We start from the raw sequence: 16222 nt of genomic DNA on the forward strand, positions 1-16222 counted from the left end.
TCATTTGTTTTCTGTGTGAAAATTGTATCATGGCTCATTGTCGGAGCCATCAACAATAAATACATACAATTTGAGTCGTCATTCAGTCAGTAAAATGATATTTTATAAACACAAATATAATATATAACAATGTCATAATTATAACCTATACAAAAAAAAAAAATTGAAAAAACAAAAGAGAATCATCATTTTGGATTGGGTGTTATTCATTTGTTTTGGAATTAAATCAGATGATTATAGACTAACATTGATTGTTTGATTTTATTGTAAAAGACAATAATTCTTATACATTTGTATAAGAAATATATTTTTTTTCATCTTTTGGTAAGTATATCGTAATTTGATTGGATATGGTTTTCAAAATTTTGTAAGTTCAATCACATATTATGGCTTTAGATATGGTGATTGGTATTTTTATAAATCGATTTACGCTATCGTATCATTTAAAAAAAGCAGCCTGAAGCGTTATTTTATATTTTATCCCAGGTTAAATTTAGGTATATGCTTATATAATTAATTCACTTTGATCAAGTTAAATAAAAATATATATTTCCACATCCTTCAGCTTACGTATTTCTTTAATCACAGTTTAGATATTATTACCCACGAAAAGAAAAGAGGTGATATTACTCATATCTAGTTATCGTATAGTATTAAGTTTCTAAGTTTAATCAGGATGGTTCATTGCTTTAATAGAAGTTTCCAGTGCTTCCATAAGATATGTTATTTAAATTCTTTTTAAACCTGATGCTAAAAGATGTGCTATTTTACATCAGTTTTATATACTGTAGAATCACTTTCTGATTTCAATAAAATGATTTTTACTTTATTTTAAAACACGGAATAATTTTTATTAGTAATCATAAAATGTTAAGTTTCCGTAAAATAAAAATTTGAACTATTTCCATGCTAGAAAAATACACATACCTAATTTTTTTAAACCAATTTGTTATGTACAATGTGTTCTAAAGATATCACTAGGTTTATTTATTTTATACTACATTAAATTGTGCCTTTTTCGAATTAGATCAATCTGATCTTATTTTCATATTTATGGTAAATTAATATTAGTAATTTTTCTCTCGTAAAACGTCTGTTTTAAAAAATTCGAACTCGATTCTTGTCTAGGTTTTGCTTTGAGTTTCTTAAAACTTATATTTTACGAGAGAAAATTACTAATGTACTTTTCAATAATAATCGAATACTATATAATTTTCAATTTTGTTGCAATACAATAAAATATAAAAATTGTACATTTACCGATGTTGTATAGAGAAGAGGTACACGAGTTAGGTATTACCTACAACACTAGAAATACTGATGGGACAGTAAGTAAATGGCGCGGTTTTGGTTTGTAAAAAAATGCAATAATTTATCAATGATAGAAGAGTTAAAATAATTTAGAAAATAGAAAATTTGAGAACTAAAACAATCGAGACATTAGTTTAGCTTGCAGAGTATTCTTCGAAAAATCACTTAATTGACAAATCCATATACAAAAACATCAAGTTAATTATTAAACAGACAAACGCGTAATTTGATTCCGTCCTCCTGATGATGATTGATAAAAACCTTGTTCACTTCCGGCAATCACTACAATAATATAACAACAATACAATAACTTTAAACTATATTACCAACTTGTACATATTGTGATATTTTAAATACCAAAATAAAATAGTTGAAACATCGCTGCGATGATGCAAAATTTAAAACACTACTTTGAACGTAAGTGAGACTACCGAAAATTTGTATGAGTCTACCCATAGTTTTTAAGATATTTGAATATCCAAAATTATTTATCTCAATCGCTGATAAAGTTTATATTAAAGATTTCTTGACCTGAGTTAATTCCAGTTTGAGGGTCATTTCATTATTTTTAAACCATGGTATTTCCCAAAAATCAGTTTAAAAGTTTTGCAATATAAATACCCACAATGTTAATTTAAAACAAAAAGGAATATTATTGTATTTTGTAAAAAAAAAATACTTTTTTCTAAATTATTTATATCCGGTAAAAATAATATGCGGTCATTGAATTTTACAAACAGTTGATTTATGGGTATGGTAAAAAAAGTTAACTCAGTCAGTAGGATATTAAACATAAGGTTTTGTACCTTCATATGTGTAGTGTTCTTTTTTAACAGTGTGTTACACACACAATTTACACTATGTGCAAGTAGAAAAGGATAGTATTATTATAATGCAATAGCACCATATTTGTCTACTTACAATCTTAACGAAAAAGAACAAACTTTTATACACTTAGGTATGACAATAATATTTAACTAGCATGTTAATTTAATTTATATAATAATGATGGAAACATTAAGTTTTTCGCAATCCACAATTTGTAGTTTTTATGCTAACACGAAGGTCAAATTTTATATTTAAAAATTTTTATCTACGCACAAATTATAATGTGATGAACAAGTAAATATTAAAAAGTAAATAAAAAATAATAAACAAAAAAAAAAATTGGGACAACAAAAATTATTTTGTAATAATATGAAAATATTTAATTAATGTAATTAATTGTAATTAACTATGTAATTTTTGTAGGAGAAACGTGGATCGCTTAAATTGGATGCAAACTTTTATTTAGGTACTGTTATGAAAACTACGTGTTGATACTTGAAGGACTTTTTGTCTAGTTGAATCGTTGCGTTGCGGAAGTATTTTTTTTAAACATGTAGAAAAAATCAGATATGCGTTTTACATTTTTAAATTGAAATAAAAACAGAACGGTATAAGATATCAATATGAAATTATTTTAGAGACTTGACATTGGATCATGTACATTTTTTCATAAAAATTATTACCATTAACCGTTTAATGTTACAAATCACTTAATATTGTTTTGTTGCCGATTTCAATAGAAATATCCAATTTTTTCACTTTCTGATCCCAGATTGTTCAGTGCACTTTTTATAATTTTTTCAGATTTAACCAAAATTCCACCATTCACACTCCAAACAATTGATATTTTAAAATTTGCAAATTATTTGAAAGTAATACTTTAAAGCATATCGTTAAACAATCGAATTTAGAAGTTCTTTGAATACTTCTTACGAAAAGCAATTTCTGCAATAGGGAATTTTCATGAATTTTTTTTATATTTTTAATTCATTGTTATAACAAAGTAAAAAATATAAATTCTGCTTAAAAATGCTGTATTTAAGTGTAAAAAAATATATAAAATACATTATAATTTTGAGATATTTAAACGCAGTTTTTTAGCGCTCTCTGTTGATGACGTATAAGTACGTCATCAATAAGTACGTCAGTCAATTTTTTACAGTTCAATGTATAGTTTACACTTTAAAAAAATGAATTTACAACACAAAATTTACACTCGTTATTATAAAGTTTTCTAACAAAAAGCCATAGAATAGTATAATTTAATGAAATTCCATATAAAATGTAAGTAATTAATATCATACAATATGTCAACAAATTTGACAAGCCCGTACTTTGATGTCACGTCGTATAAAAATTTGAATTGCCGTTTTAGAAATTTTAAAATTCCCCACACTGAATTTGAACTTTAATTAATTAATTTTAAGTAATTAAAAAGATATTAATCACTAAAATAATGGTTTAGTTGAAACGTCCAGTCATTAAAGTTATGGAAGAAAAATATTTGAACCAAATTTAAATTTCATAAATATTCCCTATTTCTTAGTAGGCGATATTTATGTTTTGAAAGATAATGGGATTTCGTTCTATATCTCCATCTATCGTGAAAATTGTATCAAACCTGGGATCTTATATAATTTTCAGAAACAGATTTCTTTTAAGAAGAAAACTTAATAATAATACCGATTTAATCAACAAAAAAAGCCATAACCATATAAATGATTTATTAGAAAATCAACAATGAAGAACGTACACATATGCAAATAAATAATTTATATTTTTATTTATCAATAGATTGTAATATTACAATAATTAAATAATAATATTATTATTCAAGACATATATATATCTACAATACAGTATTTGTAATATTGTAAAACTGATAAATTTTAATTACATGTCGATCGACACAATAATAATATTTACACTGTATCTGTTTTAATGTTCTACACCTCTTAAAAAATAAACTAAAACAAAAAATTATTTATTATAAATAATATCTAATTTAGTATTTACTACTGATTGATAGCCACTGATTAGTTTACATATTATGTATATGTATACCGAGTGACAATCTTCAATAGTTAATTTATTGAGTGTGATACTGTTACCTTAATATTGGGAAAGTCAATTTCTTTTAAGATTGGCTGTAAATAGAAGTACCATAACAGGCTTAAACTGGGTTTCATCAGGCGTGGAATAAATAGATTTATTTTAAGAAACCATAGTTGTTTATAGCAAAACTGTTCACATATATGAATGAACTGTCTAATGAAAAATATCCTTCCATTTATCACTGCTTTTTTAAAGATTTAAGACTACTTATAACTGCCATGTTTACTGCCTTAATCAATTTTCTCAATAATCAAAATAGATATTTCTATTAAAATCTGAAAATTATATCTATTCGATATCGCTTTGTTCAAAGAAGTATAAAAGGGAATGATTTTCATGTTATATGCAAGATATAATATACAAGCATTTATATACAAATAACATGCGACAATTGACACTTGGTATATTTATAACAATTTATAAACGGTGTAATTTAATGGTATATACCGACATGATTTGCAATAATCTCTGTATTGAAATATGTATTGTATAATATGAATTTCATCTTGGTCAAAATGAAATATGGATTCAAAGTGTTGACATGTTGAATGACATAGATCGCTATAATTTTTTATTGTCACTACTATAGCTAAAAATGTTTAAAAAAACATTTATCCGTTATAAATTCACAGTAAAACTGCTATAAGTACAAGGAATTATAAGTGCTAAAACTTGGTCGTTCATTTAAAATAATTTTTAGACAATTGGGTTTGTCTAATAATTTGGATCATGTCTAATAATTGTTTCCTAAACGAAAATTTGCATATCAAGAAACTATTTTTCAGCGGCCTAACACGATATTTTAATGAAAATTTCCAAAATTAGTGAAAACTTCTAATAGTTTTAGGAGGTCAAAATTCCAGTTTGGTAGCCGCGATAGTTTGGATAGTCATCTCGGAAGCGACATCCATACCATCTAACATACACACCACGTTGACAACACAGTTTCAACTTTCTGAATTGTATTGGTTCAAGATCGATCAATGAAATTAAGCAACATGTGCACAGTCTGTACTTGGATATTTTCCCATCCTTGAAAACACTGTGAGCTGTTGCCTTTTTATTATTTATAACATTTTTTTATACATTGTATATCTTATACATAAAAATTTACAAAAAGTATTGCATTTATACCCAACAGTGTTTATACATTATTTGTATCCCGAACTTTTCATGGGTACAAATACAGATCAGTGCATTTTTCATTCAAGGAAGACATAAAACCTAGTACAGACATGCATATAAAATGCATTATACTCTATAATTCAAAAACTGAAGAATTTAAGAGTAACTCCTTCGTAACTCTTACTTAGTACTGAAATTGTTATATAAAATTACATTTTATTTAACAAAAAATATTCTCAACAACTTTTTGTTAATATAAAAAAAAAGTTTTAAATTATTAAGAATATATTTGTCATCAACATCCATCTAACTTATGTAAAGATCCGTTTGATTGCCTATTGAAGCATAAAATTTTATATACACATGGAATCTCACTAAACACCAACGTTTTGTTCTTTTATGCTCGGTGCAGTGTACTAAGTTTACGTAAAAAAAAGATATTGCTATTGTAATGTAATAAGACCATCTTTTTCAGCCTACATTTGTATACTACACCTAGCTAAAAAGAACAAATAGTTACTCTTTATTAGTAACAAATACCATCAATTTGATTTCGTTTTCAATATCATAATAGCAACAACAACAACTAACATTCTCATAAATTAATTTATTGCAAATATTTGATTAAATAATGTAAATCATTTGATTAAATAATTAAAATCCGTTATTCCGTTTACAAATAATGTTAGGACATCACTTCTTATGATAATAAATCTTTTAGTTAAATCACACCTAAACTTTGTTGATACAATTAGACTTGGTATAAGTAGAAAAAGACAACGATATATAGTGTATGATAAGACTTTTCTTTTACTTACACCGTAAAAATATAAAAAGTATATGAGAAAAGAACATTAAATCCCATCAAATTAAATAACTTAAGATTTGTTAGTAATAACTCTGGAAATGTGGGAAATAATATAGTTTTACATTTCATTATTTGAACAGATCGGAATTTTAATTCGACAATTAAATACAACATGGATATCACAATCTTAATTTTGACAATAAATGCAATCTTTTACCTTTTTTACGATGATGAAGCAAGGAACAAATGGAAATCAAATGGTTACTTCTATGAAACTCATATAACCCTATATATGTAACTGTATTTTATTGATTTTTTTAAAAAATTGGATAAAACAAGAAAGCCCAGTTAAGGCAAGTCTTAAGAAAATCTATTAAAATTTATTATTCACCATTTTTCAATAACAATACTTTAAAATTCTGGATGCAGAAGAATATCTTAAAAATTTTTAAATAAGTAATGACAATAATAAGTAATATCTTTGTATGTATTAACATGGAGATATCAACGAGCGAGTAGTTTCGAACCCAAGATTTATAAAATATAAATTTTATCAAACTAATCGAACCTAACAGAATCTATGAATAGTTATTTAAGGAAATAATTGTTTAGTGAATTAAATGAATGTCCGATGTTCTCGATTTTCTGTTCTACCGAATATACCTTCTCTTAAAAATTATTCGACTATAATATTCCATAACTGTAAAAAGTACCTGAAAAACGTAGATACATGTAATTTTTTTCATCACAGATGAAATTTCGTCAAAAACAAGATAAAGGGCCAGTAATTACAGAAAAAAAGATTTCTTAATGTAGACAGTTTTTCTTGAAACAATAATTTTTTGTCTCGAACCTGGAATTTAAAAGGAAGAACAAAATATTCTTGGAGCGAAAAGAAATATAACAAAAAAGGTTTGGTGCGTAAAACTGTCTTTAATAGAAATTTTCGTTTTCCAATTAATATTTTTAAGTCTAGAAAAACCTATTTTCGTGCATATTAAGTTTCATTTAATTTTGCTCGTATTTGTATAAAATAAAGATAAAATACATTGATAATATATGAAAGAAATATCAATGTTGACAAATCGATTAGAAAGGTATCACTTCTTTAATTCAAAAAGGAAACAACACATAACATTAAATTATAATAAATACAGCTATAACTACAACTACATTGATATTACAATAAAAACAAGTAATCAAAATCATAGTAATTTAATAGACAAGATATATCTTTTAATAAAATAATATTACAAACGACATTTATAAATATAATAAAATGTAGGTATGCGATAGTATGTATTTTATAATTACATCTTTATTTTATTTTTGTTTATTTTATTTAATTAAAAATTTTATTTTATATTAAGGAAAAACCCGTTCAAAAGTTAATGCTACCGATTTTGGAATTCTCTGTTCTGTTTTCATAGTGAAAACAAAAATCCTTCAAAAGTTTAGTATTCTTTATTTTCAAATCTACATATATACATGCATACTAAACAAAAAGTGAAAACAAGACAATACCAAGACGAAAGTGTTATCTAAAACTGAAACTTCGTTTGTCAATTAATGAGTATTTAACACGCCTCTTGTATAAATTTCAAGTCCATTTCACATGGTGATATATGAAGAAGTCGTAATAAATTGTTGTTTTTTAGTCAATAAGTTCTTTTCAAAATGTTTTACCATTTACATAAAAAACTTTTGTCAATATACCTCTAGTTTTAACCCTTAAAATCATACCAAAATTAAGAGCAATGCATCATAATGAAAATTTTTTTGCTAAAAACATTGACTTCGAGAGAGAAATGATTAATTGATAATTAAAAAAGAATGATAATTAAAAGAATGATTAATTGATAATTAAAATTTCAAAATTTGTTTGGATCATTTTTATTTTTATAGTATCGAAATACCATAATATGATAGCAAGTAAATATTTTCTTGGTTCAAGAAAATTCTTAGGAACCAAATACTGATTTTCTTGACTGAAGTATTGAGATTGTTCACTCAAGAAATATTTACTTGTTATAAGAACCTTAAAAGTCAAATTAACGCTTTTACTACAATTAAGTAATTTTGTTATACAATGTAAGATCATCTATGTGTCTTACCTATTAGTCGCTATTTAGAAAGTTATGATTGTTTTATTACAGGGTTGAGCAAATTTGTACCTTTTTGCAACAAGTTTAAAATTGATGAATGGCTGGTTTTTTCCATTGATTCTCAATGGCGTAGGTTATTTATTACAAGAAAAATGCAAACATATAATTTGTTAAACACACACAAAAATGTGTCCTCTACTCGACACCTTGACATATCCAATTTGGAATGTGTCAGAAAGTATTCAAAATTTGAACTTTGCTGTACCTAAATAGCGCGACTCTCTACCTAATATTCTTACTAAATGTTTTTAAACTACCTCCAGAAAAGTATGTCACCAGTTTTCCTACAAATCCACAAATTCAATAATAGATACAAAGGAACATCTTACTTAAAAAGGAAATAAATACCTTTAAAACTTTAAGGTGTTGAAATAAAAGTAGGGAATGGAACATTGGACATTCTGAGAAATTAATTATAGAATTTGTAATACGTAATACAATTTCAAAGTGTAATTAAGGTCAATAAAGTGAGATGTTCTATATTTTATCGATTAATTACTCTAAATAAAATAATTTATTCAATTATAAACTCTAGAGACTTTTGTCTCGAAAAGATGCATATATTTTTGTGTTCCTATTCAATTGAAGAATACTAATGTTTTAATCAAGTGTTAAATTTACCATACAAAAGATATAAGGTCAAAATGAACACAATGCCTCAAAACAAATATAAGGTTTGAGAAAAAGTACCTACTCAAAAGAAGACCAAACGAATTTAAATGGCAGTTATATTAATTGCGTGATTTTTTCAAGTTATCGAAAGATTAAACGAATAAAGATATTAAAATTAAAAGATACATAAATTATCTGAAAGAAGCCAGTCTTACGTATGGTGTTTTCCAAAGTACGTTATAATATAAAATATATAAATTAAATATTTCCCACCAAATTTATAAAATGTATGTTAACGGATAATATTTTTTTTTTTTTTTTTAATATGTTACATTTTTTTTTTACTTTTTATTTGTATTATGTAAGAAACGTCTCAACAAGCCTCTTTTTAATGCATATTTTATATTAACATTGTCTTAACGTTTAAAAAAACTCTTTTATACACAACATATGGTATATCCGTTAGAAATATTCACGCATAATGATTAGAAACTTCTGTCTTCATCACATTGTATACGAATGTACTACCTCCTAGTTATTTAAGTATAAGTGCAGTGTGAAACAAACGACTTCTTCTATGCCTTCTTGTAAAGGTGGTGAAGGTATGTCTGTTGAGTATATATATATATATAACATCGCTGCATACTGGGTTTTAATAATTAATGTTTCGGTTATATTATGCGATTATAATCGTAATTGTTGTTTAAACTAATTTTGGAAACAAACATTTTTTTTAAGGATATACGCAATTTTGCTATTAATATAACGAAGGATAATTTTGTTTCCCGTTTAAAAATACCATTCATGTTGACTAAATTTTTTTTTATCACAGCAGGTGAAAAATTCTTAATGCACGAGCAGAAAAGTGAAGTTAGTTTTTGATAGTCTTTAGAGGTACGCAAAAAATAAACGTTTAAATTTCCTTATTAAAGAAAGAAGAAGATATAGGTTAGTGACGTCATTGTCCGATATCACTATAGATATCACTATAAAATACATATAAAACTTTGTTTTGGTAAAAGGAAATGGGCAACAATCTTTGAATGATTGGAACTTCTTCACTTTTTTAATTAATTTTAATTTCACTTTCAAATTTTGTGATGGTATCAAATCCAGTTTTACATTTTTGGGTTTTATGGAAAATTCGACATCAGGCAACTACTGTATTGGTTTTAAAGTCGTTATACCGTCGCAAAAGTCTTCAAAGTTATTCTGTAGTATAAAATAAACTCACCCCAAAAATAAATTTTTATTATGAATGTGTGGAAAGCTTGGAATTCTAGGTAATTGGTTTAATCAGAAAGTTTAAATATTGTCAAAATATTAATTTTTATCAAAGTTAAAAGGTAATATTTTTAGACGATTGCTGTTTATTTCAACTAAAGGATTCATGACATATTTCAACTACCAAACATATTTCAACAACTAAAGGATTCATGTCATATTTCAGATAAGACCATGGAAAGATCTCAAACCAAATTCTTCATTGAGATCTACTAAATCTAATGACTATTTAAATTAACAAAACATTAATAATCAGACTAGCAGACGCTTATAAGTGAAATTGAATGAAAAGATTAAATACTTGTGATATATATTTTATCCATTTTAAATTAAATGAATATCTACTTAATATGTAAAATAAATAACTAATTATTTATGAAACATAAATTCTTCTCCCTGCATAGACTTGCAGAAGGTACTGACATTCACACATTTCATTTCACTTGAAAATGATATGTACATACAACGATAATGATTTTACTTTATTTCATTAAAAATATTTGAGTGTACATCAGACATTTTAAAATTACTTCCATTCATACCTGATGAAAAAATCAGCACCAGAAGCACAATTATCACTGATAATGCAACATGTTACAAAAATCATGATGATTAAATAAAATATGATACAAAATATTTTTTGAATAACTATTTCAATAAAAATTTAACTTTTGTTGGAAAATGGAAGGTCTAATAGATTTGAATTACAACACAGTTCCATACCAAGTCGTACAATTATCACATCAGATATTTTATGCTTAGCATAGAATGTTTCGTGATTCTTGAATTCACTCAATATAGTTCGATTTTTTTTTAAATGCTTACGATTTTACGTTATATAATAAATTGTCAAAAATTTTGGAACAAGTACTTACTCTCTCTTCAAATTGAATAGATTTTCCTTGCGTCTTTTGTAAACCACCTGCCGAAGTTAAGATTGCTACTCCATGGTATCTGTTTTGGGAAAATTAAGTCTATTGAAACTTCGTGTTGAAATTATTTTTCCACCGGAGAATACCTATCGAAGGCTGATGGTGCTAATTCTGATGGTGAAAAAGTTGGTACAAAGTGCATAAGAGTTCGAAAAATACAAATTAGAAAAGGAGTAAAAAAAAATAGTACATTTTATTCCATTATTCCCGATATTTTATTGACAGAGTGTGTATATATAAACTATCAACAGAAGTCAAACGTGATGCATTAATTCAATAACAATTGAATTTATCCATGTCATACCACAATAAACAATTGATCTGATAAGAAATCAATTAATTTGTTATTCATTGTCTGTGATTTGTGTAATGTGATGTGTGAATTAATTTCAAATTTTTTTTTAATCAAAACAAGACAAGTGTACAAGTTATTGATTGATGACCAATTTCTCTTCAACAACAACAAATATCGGAGACAAAAAAATGTTTAGTAATTATTCTTCATATTTTTTCCCATTTCCTTTTTTAAACGTCTCAAAAGGACAACAATAATAAAAATAATAATAATTCGTCAACAATTAAACTAACATTAAACACATGTTGTCGTTAATATCCTTTTATCAAAGGATCAGTAAAATCCTATATGCTTAGACCCTATGCTTCCTTTTCAGACACACATACAACCATTGTCAAGAGTTTAGTCATTATCTTAAATCATCAACCCCTCAAATAATTTTATGTGTACACCTATAATCCTTATATCTGATTAAAAAAAAGGATGTTTCATAATAATTTTTAACTCTACATATGTCGCGTGCCAAAATGGGTCTAGGTATAGCTTCTGTTTGTAGATTATCTTTTTGTATATTGTTTTTAGTATTTTTGAAATCCGATTATTAACTTATTTGAGGACAACTTATTTTGATAATTTTAAGATGAGATATTAATTTGTTTTGTCTTTTTTGGTACCTGGTAGGTTCATTTCAACTAAATTATGTCATATATGATTGTTATAGCTTAATAAAGTTTCCAAAAAAGATGTTTTCTTATTATCATCTTGAACACTTTGAAACTTGAAAGTGCGAAACGTTTTAATAGGGAATATTCATGAAATTTAAACCATTATTTTAGTAATTAATTACTTTTTAATTACTTAAAATTAATTAATAAAATTACAAATTCAGTGAGAAAAATTCAAAATTTCTAAAACGGTAAAATCAAATTTTTCAACGGACATGTACTGTACTGGTTTGTCCAATTTGTTGACATACTGTATGACATAAATTACTTACATTTGGTATGATATTACATTAATTTATATTATTCTATCGCTTTTTATTAGAAAACTTAATGATAACGAGTGTAAATTCTATGTTGTAAATTCATTTTTTTAGAGTGTAAATTCTACATTGAACTGCCACCAATTGACAGATCACGTACTTATACGTCATCAATAGAAAGCACCAAAAAACTGCTTTTAAATATCTCAAAATTATTATGTATTTTAATTATTTGTTTACACTTAAATACAGAATTTTTAAACAGTATTTATATTCTTTACTTTGTTATAACGGTGCAAACAATGAATTAAAAATATTAAAAAAATACATGAATATTCCCTATTTAGAAGTTTAAAGTTTTAAATGATAAATTAGCAATTTTAACTTACGAACTTTATGCTGACTTATGCTTCCATTTAATCGTTGGACAATGCAAATTTTTTCCACGATTAATTGTGGAAAACTTAAATTTATTTATATGACAAAAATTGTTCCATAATTGAGGTAGAAATATTACGTACTCTTAATTTCCGTTCCGAATTTTACCGAGGGCAATTGGACTACATAATAAATCAAAACTTAGATATCTTTATAAATATTTTTTTTAATTTAGTCTTTTTCCAAAAACTTTTAACTAAAAGAAAACCGACTTCAAAAGAAACAGTTTTCCAAAACAAATTAATATGCACTTAAAAGTAAAAAAAATAACGAAAATACAATGTAGTTAAAATAATTGATATTTTTGGAGTCGGTGTCAGCCAACCTAATGTAGCAAACTGTTCTGCCAGAGTTGTTTCCTTGGCTGATACCGACTCCAAAAAAAAAAACAATAATTTTAACTACATTATTTTATCGTTATTTTTTTAATTTTTAGTGAATATTTATTTGTTTTGGAAAAGTGTTTCTTTTGAAGTCGGTTTTCGTTTTGTTAAAAAATTTTATTTCTTTTAATATAAAACCATATTTATTACGTAAGTGTGAAAACTTTTTTTAAATATATAATTTTTTTCTTTACCTACCAACAAAATAATAGAAATTTTTAACGATTAATTTTAGAATGTTTTAATAATGTAATTTAAATAAAAACAATTAATTGCATTTTTTTTAAGATTTAAATAAAAACTAGTAGAATTGTGAAATACATAATAAAATAAATAAATAAAATTAAATATGGTGTAAAATTAATTATTTTAAAATGAAAGCATATCTTTTATATTTTATTGATAAAACTTTAATTATAAAAAAATAGAAATAAAAAGGTTTTTGCACCATAATTTTGAAATGTCAATTTTGCCAATATTATTTTTTTTTGTTCTGCTGTGTTTAATTGCTATTTTTTTTTTATGTGGATTTAAAATTTTTTTAGAAGAAACTTTTTGTTTTTGAAACGAAAATAGGAAGCAAAATATTTAACATTGAAAGCAAAATACTTATCATAAACAAAGATGTAGAAAATAAAATTTATTAGAATTTTTATAAATAAAACAAAAAATGTGGGACCCTTTCATAAAGTAAAAATTTAACGTTTTATGTGTGTATTAAACGTTTCATTTAAACTTGTAAAAAAGCATCTAATCTGATAAAATTAATTGTACTAAAAAGACCTCTGACCCGTTCACCATCTGTGATACAAACTAATTAAACTTAATGTTTTTTTTTTTTTTTTTTTTTTTATCATTATTGCCGATGAAGACTTGTAGCACGTGATTTAAATGAGATTGACTCATCTTAATCTGTTCAAAATATATATTTTTTAAATGTATTATTTTTTTTATTACAGGTTCAGACCAGTCTGATATGATCAGCATGGAGTGTCATCCAGGTCCCATGGTGCAGCATGGGGCCGGTATGGGTCTGCACATGGATACACAACAATCATTATTACATCATGTGCAGGCCCCACAACAACATTCAGATTCCGAATCAAAGAAAAAACGTAAGATTCATATGTTTTAAATTTCTTTTTTGGTTATAAGTGGGAACATTCATGAAATTATTAAGATATTTCGGAGTTTGTTTGTCTTATTATTTTTGATAGTGATTTTCACAAAAAATATCTGCTTTTAAATCGATTCAATTGGCTTTGATACTTATAAATATAAACTTTAGCGCTACGTAAATATTTATAGTTCATGCCTGTTGTTTTCTAGTCGAAGTTTTTGTTATAGGACAACCTTTTGATAATCAACCAAATATTCATGTATTTTGAGCCAAACCATGATAGTTAACCAAGGCACAACTAGAATTTTACTCAATCATCAATTTTAATATTTGTTTTCTAAAGAGAAAACTTTGTATTTGGACTTTTTCGAGGGAAGAATTTTTTTAGATTGAAAGATTAAATATTTGTGGTGAAACACTAATACATATACAAATACTAGATCCAAACGTTTTTGAAACTTTCTACGAATTTTTATAGTAGATACCAACCACCAGCTTTCCGTCTCGCACTGTGTGGCCATGATTCAACAGCTTTTCTCTAGTCAGTCTTTTGTTGTTAAAAACTTTTAGGCTATTCAATGTATAACCGCACCATCTTAAACTTTGAGCTGCACTTTTTTCGGAGAATATATGTTTAACATTCTTTTAGATAGATGGTCCTTATATTTTAATAAAAAAATAAATAAATATTTCTCCGTGTATAAAATAGTGTTTAAATTTTATCTAATATTGTTGTTATGAATATTGTAATCGATAAATATTGATTATTTTTGACACATTATCTGGTTTTGATTTGCATATATTTATGGTGAAGATTCATATTACACTTGTAATATATATAAACATGCATTTAATATTTTATATAGCAGTTGTAAAAGACATTATAGGCTTTACAGAGACTCATGTATGTATATGGTGATATAGTATTATCTCTATTCTGTTGAAGAAGATGTTAATTTTCATTTTTACAAAGTGGTTCACATAAAAATATCTGGCATAAATTCTTGAATTTTCCTAGAAAATTTTAGTACAAGATCCACTATTAAATTTTTTTGTCTGAAACAAGTTAGTTTTACTAAATATGGTGGGAGAGCAAATAAACAGCGTAGTAAAAAGTGGTATCAATTTTTACTGCATCTGCTATTACGTAATAGACTAATCTAAAGAAAAAAATTTCAATCAATTAAAAAGCTACTCAAACTGTTAAAAATTGTCTTGGATCACTTATTCTAAAAAACTTCGAATTGTAGTCTTACATACTTTTAAACCTCATGATTTCCTTTTAGCTGTCAAATTTTTTAACGTAAAAATCCATATTGAGCCTGGAATTTCAATTCGACGAGATAACTTTTGAAGTTACATGAATAGTATCTCTAAAATAACTCCATATTCCTTACTATTTTTAACCTCCGAACTAAAAAAAAGGATGTTCTAAGTTTGACCGCTGTGTGTGTTTCTGTCTGTATGCCAGCCTGTCTGTCTGTCTGTGGCATCGTAGTACCTAAATAGATGAACTGATTTTAATTTTGTTTCGATTTTGTTTGAAAGGTAATTTAAGTGCGAATTAAGGGTTCCGTACCTAAAGAACTTAAAATTGGCGATAATCTTCCAAATCGGCTCAGTTTGGAAAAGGCTTTAAGGAAAAAGGTAATTTAATGGATAGTGTCCTTATATATGTTTCAAATGCGAGTTAAAGGTTCCGTATCCGGAAAATTTGTCGGGGTTTTATATATTTTGTAAATTTCATTTGTTGATATAAACAGTACAAGAAAAACATTGATTTTCGTTGTTTAGACTAATTTAAAATCCTGTTATGGTTTC

At 25.8% G+C, this 16222-nt stretch overlaps 1 protein-coding gene across 1 annotated transcript in view; it reads left to right on the forward strand.

The window, feature by feature from the left end:
* Window positions 1–16222, forward strand: part of LOC123292220 (paired box protein Pax-5) — a 248552-nt gene that overhangs the window by 27479 nt on the left and 204851 nt on the right. The window contains exon 2 of the mRNA XM_044872788.1: window positions 14241–14396. Within this exon, the coding sequence (XP_044728723.1) occupies window positions 14258–14396 (139 nt within the window). The 5' untranslated portion in view covers window positions 14241–14257. The remainder of the gene's footprint in view (window positions 1–14240; window positions 14397–16222) is intronic.

The sequence above is a fragment of the Chrysoperla carnea genome, chromosome 2, assembly GCF_905475395.1.
Source record: "Chrysoperla carnea chromosome 2, inChrCarn1.1, whole genome shotgun sequence".
Taxonomy (NCBI): domain Eukaryota; kingdom Metazoa; phylum Arthropoda; class Insecta; order Neuroptera; family Chrysopidae; genus Chrysoperla; species Chrysoperla carnea.